Source organism: Cuculus canorus, chromosome 3 (assembly GCF_017976375.1).
Source record: "Cuculus canorus isolate bCucCan1 chromosome 3, bCucCan1.pri, whole genome shotgun sequence".
Classification (NCBI taxonomy): Eukaryota; Metazoa; Chordata; class Aves; order Cuculiformes; family Cuculidae; genus Cuculus; species Cuculus canorus.
Genome location: NC_071403.1, coordinates 21,032,501 through 21,052,330, shown reverse-complemented (window position 1 = coordinate 21,052,330; position 19,830 = coordinate 21,032,501). Strand labels below are relative to the sequence as shown.

The window sequence follows — 19,830 nt, the reverse complement described above, 5'->3', positions numbered from 1 at the left end:
CGGCGGCGGCGCGCGCGCATGCTGGTGACGGGCTCCGATAGGGGAAAGAGGGCAGAGGGAGAGAACTAGCGCGCGCGAGGGCGGGGCGAGGCGATAACCCTTGCGTAGCGGCCCGGGAGACCCCGGGGTTGGGGCTGCGCCAGCGCGCGCGGCGCCTCCTCCTCTTCCCCCCCCCACCCCTCCCTTTTCCCTTTTCCCTCCCCTCCTCCTCCCTTGCCCGCCCCCCCCCCTCCCCTCCCCAGCCGAGTGGAAGGGGCTGGGGTTGGTGCCAGCAGCGGCGTGAGCGCTCGAGCGGCCGCCATTTTACGCCAGCTCCAGGCACACACACTGTCCGGAACACACCGAGGAGGGGGAAAAAAAAGCGCTGGATAAAAAAGGGGGGGGGCATCTCCTCAGCAAGCCGAGCCCGTTACCCCCCCGCTCCCCGGAAACTCCCCCCCCCTTTTTTTTTTTTTCTTCTTTTTAAGCACCGCGTTTTTTAACCAACCCCCCGCCCCCCTTCCCCCCTTTTTCCCCGGCAGCGACAGGTCAGGCGGCAGCGGCGGCTCCGGGCGGTGGCGGGAAGGGAGGGGAGGGGGTGTGAGGCGAGACGCGCGCGCTGCGGGGAGGGGGGGTGGGCGCGTGGCCTTTTCTGCGGGGGGGGAGGGGGCGCGTTCCAGGCCGTGGGGTTAGTGGGGCGGTGGCGGCGGCGGCGGCGGCGGGGGGGGGGAGGGGGCGGGCAGTGAGTGGAACAGCGCGCGGGGGAGAACAGCGTGGCGCGCGCCTCATTGTCCCGCCGGCCTCATTCATTGCGAGAGGGAACCGGAGCCACCGCCTCGGTGACCGGGGAAGGGGGGGTTGTAAAGGAACCCCGTGTCCGGCGTGGCTCCCGTCACGTCGTGAAGCGGCGGGGCCCCTGCATTGTTCGGTGGAAAGAAGTGTGGCTTTGGTAGGGGGGGAGGGCGGTGGGGTGGGAGCGGGCCCGGCGTGTTGCAAGCAGCACGAGGGTGAGAGGTGGGGGGTGGGGGGGCGCCGCTCCCGCGGGAGCGTGGCGGAGCGGGGGAAGTCGGTCACGGGAGGAAGTTGTAGGACATCGGAACGCGCGGAGCACGTGTTTCCATCGCGCTCATGGCGGCCGCGGGTGGGTGCGGGCGGCGAAGGGCGCTTTGTTCCCTTCTCGCCTTGCCCGGGCGACACCGGGAGGGGAAAGCGGGAGGGGATCCCGGGGGGGAGGGGGTGGCGGCGGTGGATGACAGTGACGGGAGCGGCGGGTGCATGTGGCGGCTCTGCTCTTCCCCTCACCCCCGCCATTGGCTTCTTGCTCCATTTCGAACTTGTTGGGAGCCTCTTAGGGAGTGTTGAAGGGAGGGAGGTGAGTCAGTGTCTGGCTGGGTTGTGTAAAACCTGCAGTGAAAGCTACCCCACCCCCGCCAGGCAGCGGTGTTAGGGCTTTCCTTTGTGTTAGTGCTTCTTTTGAGGAATTCTCTGCGTCTCCCGAAACTAAAAAGTGTCGAGAAAGTGTCTGCGATATTATTTTTGTACGAGACTGGGGCAGTCTGTCGCGTGTATTGTCACTTGAATTGTTCTGCTTAGCTTAATTTTGACGCTTATTGCGTTTGAACAGATATCTGGAAACATGGCTACTGAACATGTTAATGGGAATGGTACTGAAGAGCCCATGGATACTTCTGCTGCAGTTACCCATTCTGAGCATTTCCAGACATTGCTTGATGCTGGTTTACCACAGAAAGTTGCTGAAAAACTAGATGAAATTTACGTTGCAGGTAAGATGTAAAGCTTGCAAAACCAGGCTTAGAGTATTTTATTGGATTCTGTTGTCTTTGGGCTAAAATAGCAACTTTTTGTGGTTCCAAAAGTATGGGAACTGCAGTCTTACAGAATCTGTGGGTGTTTTCCATTCAGCGCTTTAGTTTGTCAGAGTATTTTTCAGAGAAATGTGTTGGGCCAGGTCACTTGGGTTGAGGGGTGGGAAGGAGAACTATGCAGATGACAATAGCAACAGCTGGATTAGGCAGCAGATGATTTTTAGGAGGAGTAGGTGATGTGGTCTGTGTGCATTTCGTGCACTAGTTGTAGGTAACTAAGTAATTGAAGCCTTGATATTCATCTCACGTAAATGACGCTTTGTGACATAGTGTTTGGGTTCATGGATGTAAAGGTTATTGTATTGGTTCTCTCAGACATGGCAATAGCTAGCATTTTTTAAGTGTGAATTTTGGATTATGGTGGTCACTTCTAGTGCTGCGGTGTCACCTGTATAGCCTTCTCAAAATGTACCAAAGTACCATTACTAGGCAAGTTATGTCACGTTTTGATAGATCCTTTTGAATGCAGCTTCAGGATACTGAAAATCAAATTGGCCCCTGTAACATCTGGGATTCACAGAAGTCAAATGATTACATAGATGCAGTAGCTTACTCTGAATCTTAACTTTTTTGACACTTTTTGGCTAAAAAAAAAAAAAAGTTAAGTACATTTAAATATTTAAAGTTAAGAGGACTAAACGATTTTTTAGGTGTAGTAACTTAATAAATGATTGATATAGAGGTCACTGAAATGTTTTTAGATGTGTTAAATGTGGTTGCTGCCCAAATATAATCAGTAATTTTTTTCTTTTCTCTAGGGCTAGTTGCACATAGTGATCTAGATGAAAGAGCTATTGAAGCTTTAAAGGAATTTAATGAAGAAGGTGCATTGGCAGTGCTTCAGCAGTTTAAAGACAGTGATCTCTCACATGTTCAGGTAATGTTAAAATCTTTAGAATGTTATTGTTGAGGGGTAAACTGTTATTTGACTGACAAGAAGTTTACTTAAGTCTCTTCAGTGATCCATATGTGATACATAAAATGAGTTTTGTTTTAATTCATGGTAAAATTAGCTTCTGGCTTGTCACGTTTTCAAAACTGAAGATCAATATATCTTTTGCAGAACAAAAGTGCCTTTTTATGTGGAGTCATGAAGACATACAGGCAGAGGGAAAAACAGGGGACCAAGGTGGCGGATTCTAGCAAAGGACCAGATGAGGCAAAAATTAAGGTATGTCCCTAGAAGAGAAGAGCTACAGCATCTATCTGTGGTTCTTCAAAGCTGTCGTGACAGACACCTTGATTCTTTTGGATCTCTGCTTTTCTTATAAAGGGTGGTTTAGATTATTTGTCATTATTGAAAGCTGTCTCTCGCAATTTTATCTTGCATTTCTCTTCAGGAGGAAAGTACATGTACTGTTAATTACTGGAACTGAATATATATATAACAGTGGAAAAGATTTGACAGTTTTCTTTGTGTAGTTGAGACAGTTACGCTCTTTAACAGTTAAAAGTTTTTGGAAACTTAGCAGTATAGATCTTTGAGTTCAGAATGCGTACTTCAGCTGGTGTTTTTTCCTCCGCTTTCCTTCAGTTCAGGTTTCAAGTAACTCCAGAATAGGGAGGAGATGCCATGTGTGTCTGAAAAAACAGATTGTAATGGATTTAGGGTTTAGCCCACTTCTGACGACATAATCACTGTTCTCATAAACTGCACCCCAGAGTGTATTAGTAATGGACACATTATTTATTGGACAGTCTTCTGCTAGCAAGAAACTCCTGTCTGAAGAGTTAGGCATGCTATGATTTATTTTAAAATTCTGAGATTAGCAATTTTACCAAAGCTTAAGGAAAGGAAAACCATCTAAGCATGATTAGTTGATATCTTAAAAAGCAAGAGAACCTTCCACCTTTAACTTCTCATGTGTAAAGTGCAAAGTGAACATGTTATACATTACAAATAACTATGTGGCTTGCGAAACTAGAAAGTCTTCTTTTGACTTTGAGGCTACAATGCCATTAATTATAAATTCAAAAAAAACCTGATGCAGTTTTTGTCACTAACACATAAAACAGCAACAGTATGACATAGTTAAACTTAAAGTAGCACAGCTTTTAATGCTGGTGGCTATAGCATTTACAATAACTTCATAATTTTCCAGTTGCGAAAGTACTAACTCTTGGTAACGGCTGTGCTTGTTTAATGTGCTATTTCTTTTGTGTGTAGAGTTGATTTCTCTTGTACACATTTTTAAGAAAGACTGATTTTGGAGGAGTCACTCATATATTTGCATACTGAATTTAATATAAAATTTTAAGTTGGTAGTATATCTGTAGCTGTATGTAGTGATTCTAGCGAGCATCTGTTGTGTTGGTATGATACTCTGTGCCCTCACAATGAATTTGGGGAGGCAGGGAGAAGGGTACGTTTAAGGAAGTAGTACTACCACTTTAGTGGCTGGATACCCGAAGCGGTCTATAGTGTACAGTGTTCCAGGGGTGTAAGCACTTAAATGTGTTCTTTGACTTCACACTTATGAGTAATCTCATTAAGTGAAGGGAACTCCTGTGCATAAATGTTGGCAGGATTGGACATGCCAAAACAAGGAGTTTCTCAGACTAAGATCTTTCTAATTAAAGGGAAGCTTGCTATTCTATTACTTGACTCTTTTGTTTTTCCTATTAAAATGAAGGAATTGGGAAAGCTGTATGTGAATATCTCATTTTCTAGCAGTGTTTCTTCACCTGATAGTTCTTCACCTGATAATTGTTTTCTTAGTTTCTTGTTGAAGTACTAGCAGTAGGCTTGTTTACCTGTGGGAGTTTCAAAGCAGAACAGTTTAAGAGGAATTGTAAGCGTGTCTGTTTGTGACTGAAGTGCATCTAAACTAGCTCAATTTGTATGTGATTTTAAAATTTTAAGTTTCTTACTTGAAGGCACTCTTGGAGAGAACCGGCTACACTCTTGATGTGACTACTGGACAGAGAAAGTATGGTGGACCTCCTCCAGAGTCTGTACATTCAGGACCACAACCTTCTGTTGGTACTGAGGTAAGGAGGAGATGTTTTTGTAGAGGTATTTTCATTCATTAGAATTATTTTTTATAAACAACACTCTGTCTGTCTGTTGCAGATATTTGTGGGCAAGATTCCAAGAGACTTGTTTGAAGACGAGCTTGTTCCATTATTTGAGAAAGCAGGCTCTATATGGGATCTCCGCTTAATGATGGATCCACTAACAGGTCTAAATAGAGGATATGCTTTTGTCACTTTTTGTACTAAAGAGGCAGCTCAGGAAGCTGTTAAACTGGTAAGTTTTCTTACTTGGATGTTTTGGGGTTTTTTAACGCTCTTTGGCTTATAAGCAGTTGCCCTGATCCTAATGTTTAAGATGAAATTGTTAGTTCATTTTGTGAATATCCACTAGGAGTTTTTAAATATTGCCATGTTGTCTATAAATTTTTACTGGCTGTAATAGGGACTAGTGGGAAAGCTGATGGGCTGTGTTTGGTCCAGTTAGGTGAGCCTTTATTATTAACAAAAGTTGCATTAGCAGTAGGGACTTCTGAGCTGTCTGCATGTGTATGAGTTTTGCAGAGAAGTGGCATTTTAGTTGCTGTTGGTCAGGTTGTCTGAGATCTCTGGTCTGCTTGTGCACCAGCAGGGGGCCCCGTGCTGAAAAAAACGCTCCCCAAGTCACAGCATTTCATAAGGTACTTCAGATGGGAAGTAATTATTCTTGAATATTTAAGTCTGTTTTGTTTGCTGCAACTAATTGGAAAAAGGCATAAATCCTGTCTCCTATTTTTTACACAGAGGTGCGAAGTAGTTTCTTGTAAGGAATAGGCCACGCTTAATCTTTCCGGATTTTGTGTGTGAAGTATCCATCGCTAAAAAAGGGTGGGGGAAAGAAACACAAACCTGGTTCTCTCACTGCTTCTTCATTTTTCTAGTTAAGTTGAATTTTTTGAGCTAGTTCCTACTGTGTTGATATGGCCAAGATCAGTGTGTGGTGTGACCCTGAAGAGTGCTAACCATACTCATTCTGGTTACGCTGATTAATACAGCGCTGATGCTGTATTAATGTAGTAGGGTTAAAATCTCTGGTTTGTAATGAGGTACATCCTAAATCATTAAGGTACCCCGCTGACATTAATAATGTAAGTCAGTTGGTAGAGACAGATTGAGCTGAAGATAAAGATGTTCTTTGAAAAGTATAGAAATGTCTACAAATGTGAAGTACAAAAATATCTGGTATATGCTGTCTAGCTTTTTAAATAAGAACAGTTGCTGTTCCTGTGCATAACTCAAATATGCTGAGGATAACTGCGTATCCCTCTTTGTATTTCATAGTCAACTGAGGTATTTATTTTGTGTATGAATTAAGATTTACGTATGTGACTGTGAATCAAATCAAATATGTTCTCAGAGGGACCTAGTTAAAAAAAAAAAAAAGGAATTTTTTTCACATAGCTGCATTTTGCTTAAAGGCAGCATGCTCCGAAAAGTCGTTCGGGTTGTGTTTCCATAAAAGTAACATCAGATCCTAGCCTCGGTCTTTTTCTAAGTGATACGAGAAAAGCAGTACTTGGTGTCCCTTTATATCTGATCTTTGATATGCAGGAAAAAAGACAGTGTTGTGTTCTGTTTTTCAGTCAAATAGCCACTGAGGGTAGCAGTTGAGAAGTGTTGCAATTGATGTTTTTGAGGGCAGGGTTAGTTTTAAATTGGATCCTGTGGCATTGCTCAGCTTTTGAATGGTAGTAGTTGGCTGGCTAGTTTGGTATATTGTAAGTTTCCAAGTCGTCTAGGAGTGGTTTGGAGGGGTGCTAGCAAAGTATGGTTGAAAATCAACTTAAGTGAAAATCTTGACTCTTATCACTGGTAGTAGTTACACGTGCATGGGAAAGGCTGCTGAAAGACCTCTTAGGAATGCTGAACCTTCAGGTCCTAGCCATTTTAATATCCTGGTACTTCCTGTCTGACCAACTTGGTGGCTTTCTATGATTGGGTAGCCGCAGCAGTAGACATAGGTAAACCGATGGATGTGATCTATCTAGACTTCTTTAAAGAAAAGTTTTGACATAGTCCCCCACAACATCCTTATCTCTAAATTGGAGAGATGTGGATTTGATGGGTGGACAGTAAGGTGGATAAACTGGTTGGATGGTTGTATTCAGAGAGTAGTGGTCAATAGCTCAAAGTCCAGATGGAGATCCATGACAAGTGGTGTCCCTCAGGGGTCCGTACTGGGACTGGTGCTGTTTAATATCTTTATCAGTGATATTGACAGCGAGATTGAGTGCACCCTCAGCAAGTTTGCGGATCACACCAAGCTGAGCGGAATAGTTGCCACACCAGAAGGATGGGATGTCATCCAGAGGGACCGGGACAGGCTGGAGGGGTGGGCCTGTGAGAACCTCATGAGGTTCCACAAGGCCAAGTGTAAGGGCCTGCAGCTGGGTTGAGGCAATCCCCATTTTCAGTACATGATGGGAGATGACGTGCTTGAGAGCAGCCGTGCAGAGAAGGACTTGAGGGTGCTGGTTGATGAGAAGCTTGTCATGAGCTGGCGGTGTGTGCTTGCAGCCCAGACGGCCAACCGTGTCCTGGGCTGCATCAGAAGAAGCATGGCCAGCAGGTCGAGGGAGGTGATTCTGCCTCTCTATTCCTCTCTTGTGAGACCTAATCTGGAATACTGTGTCCAGTTCTGGAATCCTCAACGTAAGAAGGATATGAAGCTGTTGGAGTGGGTCCAGAGGAGGGCTACAAAGATGATCGGAGGGCTGGAGCACCTTCCCTACGAGGACAGGCTGAGAGAGTTGGGGTTGTTCATCCTGGAGAAGAGAAGGCTCCGAGGAGATCTCATAGTGACCTTCCAGGATCTGAAGGCGGCCTACAGGAAAGCTAGAGAGGGGCTATTCGTAAAGGCTTGTGGGGATAGGACGAGGGGGAATGGGTATAAACTGGAGAGGGGCAGATTTAGACTGGACATTAGGAAGAATTTCTCCACCATGAGAGTGATGAGGCACTGGCACAGGTTGCTCAGGGAGGTTGTGGCTGCCCCATCCCTGGAGGTGTTCAAGGCCAAGTTGGATGGGGCCTTGGGCAGCCTGATTTAGCGGGATGTCCCCATCCGTGGCAGTAGGGTTGGAACTAGATGATCTTTAAGGTCCCTTCCAACCTTAACTATACTGTGATACTTTAACAGGTGGTGTTCTTTTTGATGCTACCTGTAATCTTCTGATGTGTATACAACTTATTTCAGAGCTTTCTGGACTCCTTGGAGTAGGGGTTCTTCTGTTATTCCCCATCTCCTTTCCAGAGTGTTTTGGTTTTTTTGTTTTCTTTCCCTATTCAGGACTCTTTGTAGTGTAGCAAAAATGAGAATAAGAATCTCTGCGTTGCCTGTAGGCTTCTAAGTAATGGGAGACAGCTGTGAGAGGTTTGTCAATACCCAAACTGCAGCAGAGAATAAACTGACCTGTCTTGAGGTTCCTGTTGTTCATTTAACGTACTTTGCATACAATTCGTGTTTGCTTGGCTTTTGTATCATCCACAGTCTTAGTTCAGTTTTACATTGAGTTGTTAGGAAAATTTTTGGATAAACTCAATGTTAACTTGCCATACTCACTAGCCAGAAGAAAACTGGCAATTTAAAAAGCTAAATCCTTGATTTTTTTTTTTTTTTTTTTTTCCTCCCTAGGCATATGCATTTTTAAGCCACTTAAAGGGGAGAATTCCCTAAATTGTGTTTGAAGTACCTTTGGGGCTGTGCTTGAGCCAAAAATGGAGTGATGCTGTGGCCTGATGCTGAGAAGGATTACAGATATGAACTCTAGTTAATTTTGTTTCCAGTGTGGTTAGACTTTAACAGGAACAGCGGGATAATATTTTGTATTATCCATATAGACTAGAATATTTCAGTCAGAAGGGACCTAGAGCAGCCATCTAGTAAAACTGCCTGACCACTTCAGGGCTGATTAAAAGTTAAAGCATGTTGTTAAGAGCATTGTCCAAATGCCTTTTAAACACTGACAGGCATGGGGCATTGACCACCTATCTAAGAAGCTTGTTCCAATGTTTCACCACTCTCTCAGTAAAGAAACTGCTCCATAAGATGAAGAAAATTTTCCTAATATTCACTTCAGTTAATGAAGAATCAGTCTGTGTCTTGTTTCCAGACCAGTAAGCTGTCATCTTTTTTTTAAGATGTTTCTGTAAAGGATTTTTTTTTGAACTACTGTAGTCTGTCTTTTTGTTAGTGTGTTTAAGTCTGTTTATTAGTGATCATAATATATGGATACAGTTGTCCTGTGCAGCTGATTCTTGCTTTAAAATCAACTATAATTCTACCGCGTTGGCAACAGATAAGGAGATAGAAGACTTCTACTGTATCCTGCTGTGTTTTGAGACCTAATTAGTTGGGAAGATGCCCCTCTATTTACTTTTCACGTGTACACTTATCGTTTTAGCTCATTTTTGGTATAATTGTCTAGCTTTGAAAATTTTCAGTGATTTAATATTTGTTTGCAAAAGATAGATAGAAATAAATAAACAACCATCTTCACCTTTAGTTTAGTGCACGAAGCAAGAATGGGTGTGGGAGAACTTGCTTGTGCAGGAGGGTTTACTGCCAAACACAGAATAACTTTTAGAATAAATAGCTAGATGAAATTTTAAAAAGCTGTCCTACTACTTGTCAATAAGATGTTGACCACAAAATACGTTTTCCTGGCTGAAGAACTGTCTGTTGCGGAGCTTCCAGTTGGAAAGAGGTTGATGTACCACAAGTTGACCTCCCTGCTGCTTATTTGGATGATGCATGTCTGTGTGTGCATCTCAGTGAAAGGCATTTTTTGTCAACAGATGTCTACAGCAATACTTTTTTTTTCCTCTTAAACTGCTGACTTGTTCAGGGTGTTTTCTAAACAATCTGTTTATATGAGAAGCATTTCAAAAGCAAGTCTTAGGATTTCAAGTCAGTAGAAAGTTATTCTTGCTGGTTACTATCTTTACATGTGTGATCTCTGTGCTTTGAAACGTATTTGTCAATTGCTGTCGCACATTTGGTGGATATGACCTGATCACAGCTCTATTTTAACAATGAAACTTTAGAAGGCAGTCTGTCTTAAATTGTAGCTCCTGTCTTGGATTATACACAATTCAAGAATTTGTAGATGCAATCTTTGGAGGAACTTCTGTTTTTTTCTGCACTGTTGTAAAGGGACAAGCCTTGACAACTCGGACATAAGATTTACTTTCCATAGCTCTACATAAAAAAAAGTCTCTGAAGAATCATGTATTAAGAAAGAGGCTTGAATGAGAAGGAGAGGATAATAGTTCACTGAAATTGTTGAGGTATCTTAGAGAACATGGGTATACTTCAGAACAGTTGAATATGTATCATAAGCTCCAAGTATCTTACCAATTGCCATGTTTGCTAAAGTAAAATTTGGTATGGTGCTGTTAGAGGGAAGTGAAAAATTACCTGTAACTGATGGGTGTCCAATTATTTTTTCTTCCAGTACAACAACCATGAAATTCGTTCTGGAAAACACATTGGTGTATGCATCTCTGTTGCCAATAATAGGCTTTTTGTTGGGTCTATTCCGAAAAGTAAAACCAAGGAGCAGATTGTTGAAGAATTTAGCAAAGTAACAGGTAAGTCAGTAACTGTTTTGTAGAGCTGGGGAGATGTCAAACGTGATTGGTGGTGAGCCTTCTTCACCAGTTTTTGGCTTATGATTGAATACTGAATCCAAACAAAGACCGCTTAGCATTTGTCCTGACTATTAGGTGTTTGTTTTTAAACTGTTATGTTGAGGACTGAAATAGTTATGATTAGACTAGGATGTGTGGTTCCAGGTTTTATTGAGAGAATAAGTGTGCAGTGTTTAAAAAAGTCATTAAAAAATATAGATGTAATAATTGTTTCAATGCCCATGTAAGTTTCAGAATTTAGCAAGACAAAAGTGAAGCAGGTTGGAGAATGTAGCTAGTTTTGTGCTTCAGAATTTTTAGTGATTTGATAAGGATCTCTTCTTGATAACAGCAGACAAACTGACAAAGGTAATGTTTGATGGTCCTTTCTGTTACATAATGGTATACTTCAGGCTCCTTGGAGTAACACTGAAACTTCTTAGATATCTTAATGTTATGCATGTTTGAATTCTTATTGTTTAGACATCCATGGAAAAAACACAGGCTGATAAGTGGTGTGATTAGGGGTTTGAGAGGAGAACTGACGAAGCACAAGTTCTGACAGCCCTTCTCCCGTCTCCATTCAGTTAGAGAAAAATTACTCTTCCATAGCTACTGAGCTAATAAAATGGAACTTACTAAAGTGGAACCTAAGTCAGGATAGTCTAATGTCTGTCTTAGAAAACATTAGGCTTGAAGGTTTTATTATGTACATGGTCTTAAAAGTCTAGTGTGGCTGCGTTATTTTGGAATGACTTGTCAGATGCATACTCATCAGAAAGATAATCCCTACTTTGTAATAGAAATTCGTGTCTTGAAGCCGTAACGAGTAAATATTTTGCTTGATTTCAGAGGGTCTTACAGATGTCATATTGTATCATCAGCCTGATGACAAGAAAAAGAACCGTGGCTTCTGTTTCCTTGAATACGAAGATCACAAAACTGCTGCTCAGGCCAGACGTAGATTAATGAGTGGCAAAGTGAAAGTCTGGGGAAACGTTGTTACAGTTGAATGGGCTGACCCTATAGAAGACCCAGATCCTGAAGTCATGGCAAAGGTAATAAAGCTATAAAGGAACCATAATATATTTAAAGTGCCTTGCTCCAAACTAAGAACTTCCTGACATTAGCCTTAGTTTAAATAGCATCTTTCAGCCTTCTTGTCAGAGATGTTGTATGTGAGTTGATAAAAATGTGGATACACGCTAGAGTTGATGAGAATTTACGAACTTTTACCTACTGATGTTATTTTGTGCTCCCAAGGCTGAGTGTTGAATATAATTGTTGCCAAAATGATGCCCAGGCCTGATGTACTTGATTTCTCATCTGGAAGTGGTGGTGGTGACTCCAAAAGTTAAAATGGTTTTGTAGCTTAATATTTGAAGGGACAGAAACGATCGCTCTGTCTTTTTTCAGTTGTGTCGTGTAGCTGAGTTGTTGGAAACAACAATGGAAACTTAGCTAGCCCATATCCTTATCTCTTTTTCTTTGCTTGCTTTTCATCTGTGCTTTTGCTCTCACCTGAGACATGTCACTTGCTGGAGTCCTACTGTGATGGACCTAGTAAGATAGCTTGACTGGGATCTCCTCTTTGGTGAGCCATAAGGAAGAAGGGTCAGGGTGGGGGTTCGTTTTAGGGAAAAAGCTGCTTTTGTAGTACAGATATTACAGAAGCTTACACACTGCCCTGTCTGCAGACTTCTATTTTTCTTGCCTGGCATTATAGACTGTCAGCAGTGGGAAGGAGTCTTGTGGGTAAAATTTGTTGAAGGTGGCACTTCCTAAACTTGGTGGCCTATCTCTCTGTTCAGTTTCTTGGCTCAAAGGAGAAGAGACCTAATCCAGTAAACTTAACACATAAACTAGCAGGAACTTGTGCTGACATGACTGCATAGATGAGCAGGAAGCGATAGGGGGTATAATCAGATACCTTTATGAAGAAAGTTTACAGATGTGGGGAGCAAAAGACAAGAGAAGCTAAAGCTTCATAGTGGTTCGCCCCATTTAATATACAGGTGTTTTTTTAATGTGTTAATGCCTTGCATTGTTTTGTATTTGAAATGGGAAATGAAAAGGGGAAAACCCCCATAAATATGGACAATGTGAAGAAAATCAGCTTGTATACTTGAAGTGCCATATGCCAAAGATGGGGCATGAAGTTTGGGTTGAAGACATATAGGAAAGCGAGTCAATGTGAATGAGAACACTGAAGAAATAGAGAACATCTGGCTTGTGTCTGAAGGCAGAAGTTAAGACAAACACTGGTGCTGGACCTTTCTTGCTGGTTGCATCCCTTAGTTTATTCTTGCAACAAGGAAAATTTCTGCTCCTGTTTTTCTTGCCCATTTACTATACATTTGGAAAAACTGGCTGCATCTGGCACATCTGGAAGTGCTAGGCTTACTTTCTGTTGTTTATTGCTGTCTTCTTCCTAAGAGAAAGAGCAGCTGAACTGCAGCTGCAGTCAGTCTCCCAGATATAAACTGTAGGTAAGCTGTCATTGCTTCTGAGTACTGTCAGTCAGGAGCAAAGAGAGAGCTGTTTGGCCTTGTCATCTTACACATTCCTGTGGTAGAAGGCTCTGGGGAAAACACTGAGTAGGAGGAGCAGAATACTTTTTATCAGAGTAATCTTATGATCAGGTGGTTTTCTTGACAAGACTGCTAGAAAGACAAGTCCATAAGTTGGCTCTTATGTCACCCTTGTAGCCAAAAGGTGAACGGTATTGTTCTAAGTACCCTGCAGGAACTGCATGTCATTTCACCAGTATATGAACACCTACTAATTTAAAATTCTGAAATGTTTGCTTGAGCCTTTTCTTCTTTTCCTCTTCTCCAGACTTTTGCTTAAATGTTGTGGAAGGTGCTGTATGGATGTATCCATCCATCAAATTTAAATGGGCTGATACCTTAAATATGAAGTAGCTTGAATGTGATGAGGTAGAAAGCTAGATTCTGAAGCTTGACATAATGTTCTATAGGAGATCAGTGCTTGTACAGACGGATCAGAGTATCTGGTCCAAAGTAAACTTTTTTCAACTTTCAGCAGCTTTGTTGATAGCTTAATTTCTTTTAAATGTTACTTTGACGCCTCTTACATCTGTAGCAGAGAGAAATTTCTTAATGTTTTATCTAATTTTTGTAGTGTGACTGAGGTTACGGAGGACCTTTTGGAGTAGCAGATTAAGCAGCTAAATGAAGTTTTATGCTTGTAGCTGCCTGGTGGATTGCAGGTGAATGAGACAGGGCTAGTAACCCTTGGAGAATGTGGTAGTGAAGTCTGAAGTGTTTGTACTGTAGGTAAGAGGAGGAAAAGGAGCAGAACCCAGAAGTTTTGGGCGTAGTCTAATCTTAAGCAGTTTTAAAAGTAGGTGCTGCTGCAGGGTGTATTGCTTCTTAGGTGTGTGTTCGTGGATCTGTGGTGTTATAATCCGTGCACCTTAATGAAGAGGACTTCCCCCTCTTCCCCCTCCCTCTGGATAGGTTAGATGATCTAAAAATGCATTCAGCTTCTCTCAGCCTGTGCTTTAACCTGCGTCCTGGCTTTGACATCTTATTTGACTGGTTCAGCTATGCTTTTGACCTGTAATATGAACAAAAGTGTAAAATTTCTAGCCGTTAGAGATTAATGGATTTGTGTGCACTTAGTTGCTTTTTACTTCTTTAAAAACTCTTGTGTTAGTGCATCTTGTAACAAAAAGGTGATAATTTTTGAGGTTTTTAATCATGTCTAATTCAACGTCAGTCATTGTGGATTTATTAGTGAAGACTGCTTAGGATTTCTTACGTGATTCTAGTTGTCATCCTTCCCTGAAGTAAAAGAATAAAGAATATTTGTTTTAAAGTTATCAGTTTTTAAAAACATTGATTATATCAGGAAACTTCCTGTAATTAATATTCATTAAATAAGGCTAAGGCAGCAATTGCAACATTTACTAAAAATGGTTATAACATACAGGTTACGAGAAGTATACATTGCTTTTACCATGAAGGCATGTAGGAGCAGCTTAATACAGGATAGGAAGCAGCTTTCTTTGTAGAGCTGGCTGTGACTTCTGTCATCTCCTGAGAATCAGCAAGAGTAACTATTGCCAAAGACTAGAGTTAATTACACTGAGTCACATTTATGATCTGTAGTATCTCTTCTTCAAAACTCTACATCCCATCCTAGTTTGACTACTGAGACAAAGATTTGTGGAAATTTGTCCTGTTTACTTGTAACTTAATTACATAGTAATTCTTATTAAAAGGAAGTCTGGGTTTATTGAGTTCTTATGTGTGGTGGGATTGGAGATGATAGCTTTGCTTCAAAAATTTAAGTGTACTTTCTTTGGTCCCTTTGCACCCTGTGCTATTTGTGTTACCTTCAGGGTTAGGAGTGGGAAGTCGGTGCTGCCATGTACAGTGTTCACTTATTGTTCCCAGCTAGTTTGAAACCTCTCATAGCAGGGGGAACGTGAGCAGATGTTGCAGGTCTTAGCAGCTGATGTGCAGCTGTGTTGTAGGAAGGTCAGACTGTGAGCATTTCTTGGTAGTAGGAGGTGACTAGACTGTCATGGCATGGTGGCAGCATATGGAAGGGACTTTCCCCAGCAAGTCAGAGGCTTGTGAACTCTGAGAACTCATGGATGGCATCGTGCAAACTTAACGCTGTGCAGCCATTTAGTGCATCATCAGTGTGGATGCAAGGGATGGCTTGTAGTGACCTAACACCAAGGAGTCACGAACATACGTGATTCCTCAGGTCCTGTGTACGCTGTTTGCTATATTAAGAGCGAGCCTAGTCTAGCCTTTGTCAGATTGCTCTGTATTTTCTTTTGTTGGATGCAGTTGATGGTTGGTGAAACTTTTATGTTGATGATTTAGTCACTATCAGACAGTTAATAGGGCACATCTCAATAGCTGAGATTTGATTTTATAAGCTGCATAGCAGTGTCTGTACAGGTAGCTTGAGAGCCCATATTACATACTTCAGAGAGCTGGGGGAGGGGGGAGAGGGAGTAGACTTTCAGAGTTATTTGCAAGTGGTTGTTTCGCAAAGAAAGGTCAGAGCTTGATTTGTGAGAAAGTCCCAAGGGTGACCTGGTAGTGTCAGCCTTAGTATCCCATTCTGTCTGCATTCTCTCTTCTAGCTGTGGATTCGGGTCACCTGGTGCTCCTCAGGCAAGGGCAGCCTTGATGCTAGGTATTTGGTGTGGCTATAGCATGGGAGCCGCAAATTATGCAGCTTGGGAGCCACAGGCCTGTCACCTCTCACCTAGATATTATAGTGATGACTGTTCGGCAAATACCTGTCTAAATAATGAAATGTTTTGATAAGTTAATTATTTTATGTGTAACGAGTCCTGGTTGCCTTCTTTCAAGTTGGAGATTTTTCCAAGTTGAAAATTACTGCTGCTAAGATTCTTTTAAACATTAACACAAACTGGATTGACTTTTAGGATGCTAATACTGTGTCACCATGTTTGAAAACTGGTTCAATATTTCTGCCTGTCAGGGAATTTTGGAGCCGACTCATGCTGTGTGAATATATATATATAAATATATATACACATGAATTCATGTGTATGTCTATATAAAATGCCATACATAAAATGTAATGACGTTTTCTCATTTGTTTTGGAATTAGCTTATACTTCTAAGTCCTTATTTTCTTTTCCTCCTTGTTTTTTTCTTTTTTTTAGGTAAAAGTTTTGTTTGTACGTAATCTTGCCAATACCGTAACAGAGGAGATACTAGAAAAGGCCTTCAGTCAATTCGGAAAGCTAGAGCGAGTGAAGAAGCTAAAAGACTATGCTTTCATTCATTTTGATGAACGGGATGGTGCTGTAAAGGTAAGAGGTGTGTCTGTACGTAGTGAGTAAACATAACACTTAGGAGCTGTATGCTACTTGAGAAAAAATCTGGAGAAGTGGTAACACACTGTCACTGGTAACTTTGTCCTGTCTGGGTGTCCCCTAGGAAGACAAGGTTGCTGTCTGGAAAAGTGCTTAGAGGCACCTTGTCCTAAGTAATTCTGCTGATGAGTATCTAACGTAATCATATGTGTTACCATTTGAACTGAAGTGCCAGAAGTTAAATGACTTCTCACCAAATAATTGGTAGAATCTAAAACAGTTTCAGCAGGGCAGGTGGTAAAAACTTACATAATTTTTTTATTTCCCAGAATGTCTTCCTTCGTATGACATGGAATAAGCGCCTTTTCTTTTTGAGAGGTGCTGGATGATTGTCATTCCTGGATTATGCTAGCCTGCTCTTGGTGTGGTTTTTTTTCTCCTGTCATCTGTCCTTACGAAGGGAAAATGTAATTCCTCTCCTGCCTATGGTGTATCTGTATTTGATGTTCTGTGAGAGGATGGAGGATACAGGGGGTTTCAGTTTTTCTTACTCATCCAGATGCCTTAAAGCAGATGCTTAGGAAGATGTTGGGATGAGTCTTTTCATAGCATATATGTCCCATCAACATTTAGCTATGTACAATCCTTGCAAGTTATAGAATCATCAGGATTCCCCTGCTTGAATTTAACTTGTAGCAATTACTGTAACCCATGTGAATTGTAGCTGTCTATGGTGGCGGGTTTTTTTGTTGGTGATTTGTTGCAGCTATTTTTTGTTGTCAGAATTAGGCTGTTAAATTCGAACTTGTGGCTTCTGAATTAAAGAGAAAGTTAGTTTTACTGTATGTGAAATAAAGGAACAAAAACTTACACTGATCTCCCGCTTTAGTAGTGTTTGTGTATATGCTGACATTAGAAATCTGTTTCCTTACTGCAAAATCTGCAGTTTCAAAGGACAGGTCTGTCACTTCATTAATTGAATGAATTAAATGCAGTCTAGGGTTTGAGAGCCAAGTTAAGAGGAAACGTAGAACTCTGGAACCAGTGATACTACGTTGTCTGATTTTAATTTTTTTTTAACTTGTTATTTTTGCTCCAGATATCAAATTTTAAAATGCATGCTCTAAAATAATAAAGTTAATTACTTTGGATATGCTTAGAACTATATTTAAAGTCTGGTTAATTCCTTCAGGCAATGGAAGAAATGAATGGCAAAGATTTAGAGGGAGAAAACATTGAAATTGTTTTTGCTAAGCCACCAGATCAAAAAAGGAAAGAACGGAAAGCTCAGAGACAAGCGGCTAAAAATCAGATGTAAGTGTAAATGAATGCACATATGATGTATTACTTCTGAAAGACTTGTGCACTTCAACAGAAGTAGAACTTCTGGGTATTTTAGTAGGTGTTCTTTAATGCATACAGGTTTTCTGGCTTCTTTGAAAATGTTTGATTCATTTAAGTTGTTTGCATTTTACTGAAGATCTCGTAGTGGTGGTGGTGGTGAGAATTCAGGTACTGTTTTTCTCTGCTCATGGAGTGTGAGAGCACCAGAAGAAATGTTTGAAGGTCATGAAATGTACATGCTTCTGACCCTTTATTCTAAACTTTCATCTACTTCTGCTTTGCTACGTCATGTGAATGAACTTAGCAAGGTGTTCTCCTCTTGGCTGGCTTAGCAGTACTGATACAGCCCCCCCCATTTAGTAAAGGACCCACTGAAAGGAGGATCCTGACTTTCTTTTTCTCATTTCGAGAAGATAGATCTGCTCATGAAGCTTATAAACTCATACTGATAGATATCTTGCACTAATAAATGCTCAACATGGGAAGAACAAAAGGCATTTCTTGGCAATGTGTTCTACTTTTATGTTCTCATGTGTTTTTATTCTTCGATATCTTGTGGCTTTCTTAACTGTCTTCCATCCCCCACTTTATTTCCAAAAATAACTTCTGCTAGTGCTGCTGTGCAGCGTCCAAGAAGGCAGAATAGTGAGGTTACCAGATTAATACAGATCTGCAGATGGTGACCTACTGTACACGTGGAATTGGTTAAGTTTGCCCTGCTTATAGTTCTTGTAACTTTCTTGGCCCTTTTCTTCTTCTTCCTTGGATATCTGGTGTTACTGTAAAAAGTGGTATTCGTTTTTCTTTTTCTTCTCTTCTGTGCCAGGCAGGCCTTTTCTCTTCTGCTTGAATCTTTTGGTGATAAGACTTTATTTCTGTATTCTGTATCTTGGCAACATCGCCATAAATACCTGTTTGTATAATTAAGATAAAAAAAAGCTGTTGAAAGTTTCACAGTTTGCCTCTTAACACAGGCAGCTGTCTTCATGGTTGTTTTGTCTCTGGTTGTAGATAGGCTTTCTCTCATTGAATTTGAGAAATACCAATAACCTTCTCATGCTACAGCTTATAAACACTTTTGCCAGCTTGGTATTCAAAAATCTAACAATGACTCATTTGCAGTGATGAAGAGTTTCTTAAAATGCACTTGATCAGTTACGATGCTGTGTGATGTGTTTTTTTTTTTTTTTTTTCTGCGACACACTCCCCCCAGATTTATTACTTCTGGATAGTGTGCATGTACTTATAAGTCTGGAAGTGTACTGGCATGTGTCACCTCTGATGCTAATATGCTCTGTGTTATCTGCATCCCCCTCCCCTTTTATTGTTTAAGAGGCACATCTCATTTTGTGGAGGTAGGTAAAGTAGGGCTGCCTCTCTTGTTCTAGTCACAGGTATGGTAATTACAGTTGTTTAGTTCCTCTTTCTGGTTCTCTCAAATGAGAGTTCTCTGTATTCATCTATTTTTCTAAGCTGTTAAGGCAGTAGGAAGACAGCTAGTTTGAATAAACTAGGCATATTTGGGGTTTGAATGTACTGTTCATTAGTGAATTGTAGGGGCTTTCAATTTGCTTAGGATTCTAAAAGATAAGGGACTAGAAAGATGTGTGCCGTTTAAATGTTGTCCTGGTTGAGAAGTTTGCAGTACCGTTTTAAGATCTTGGAGGTAATTTGTAGCTGGCACTGTATTTACAGTTGTAAAAAATTCTCTTAATAGAAATTTCCAAATAACTACAGGTTCAGTTTGATCTGCACATTAATATAATTAGTGGTCTTAATGGCTTGCACATAAATGACTATTTCATCAGAAGTGTTTTACATTGTGCCTTTGCTGTTTGAAACCTCTTGTAGCTGTCAAGTGTAGAATTCTTCAAGTTACTTTGCTCTTCAACACATCTGAGTTCTCTTATAAAACTATATGTGAGGAAAAAAACCAAACCTGAGTATGCAGATAGAAGGGCAAAGTGGTAGTGATCATTTGTAAGTTGTCTCTATCCTGAGTTTGAAGAGGAGAGATAAGAAGTCTTGATAGTGGAGACCTCATCAGGAAGTGTATGTGAAGTCACAGCAGTGTCAGAGAGCATCTGAACTGCTAGTAGTATACTTTGTAGAATCTGTCTTTGGAGAGCTAAGACACTTAAG

At 41.3% G+C, this 19,830-nt stretch overlaps 1 protein-coding gene across 6 annotated transcripts in view; it reads left to right on the top strand.

Moving 5' to 3' along the window:
- The first annotated feature begins 451 nt into the window (after nucleotides 1-451).
- SYNCRIP (synaptotagmin binding cytoplasmic RNA interacting protein) overlaps nucleotides 452-19,830 on the top strand; it is a 26,105-nt gene continuing 6,726 nt past the window's right edge. For 5 of the 6 annotated variants that reach the window (XM_054061519.1, XM_054061518.1, XM_054061521.1 and 2 more), the window contains exons 1-10: nucleotides 452-527; nucleotides 1,604-1,763; nucleotides 2,624-2,742; nucleotides 2,929-3,036; nucleotides 4,743-4,856; nucleotides 4,939-5,115; nucleotides 10,334-10,469; nucleotides 11,361-11,566; nucleotides 16,192-16,341; nucleotides 17,537-17,658. In XM_054061519.1, the coding sequence (XP_053917494.1) occupies nucleotides 1,616-1,763; nucleotides 2,624-2,742; nucleotides 2,929-3,036; nucleotides 4,743-4,856; nucleotides 4,939-5,115; nucleotides 10,334-10,469; nucleotides 11,361-11,566; nucleotides 16,192-16,341; nucleotides 17,537-17,658 (1,280 nt within the window). In that variant the 5' untranslated portion in view covers nucleotides 452-527; nucleotides 1,604-1,615. Of the gene's footprint in view, nucleotides 528-733; nucleotides 819-1,603; nucleotides 1,764-2,623; nucleotides 2,743-2,928; nucleotides 3,037-4,742; nucleotides 4,857-4,938; nucleotides 5,116-10,333; nucleotides 10,470-11,360; nucleotides 11,567-16,191; nucleotides 16,342-17,536; nucleotides 17,659-19,830 lie in introns of those variants that run through there. The other variant, XM_054061516.1, reaches the window with a different exon arrangement.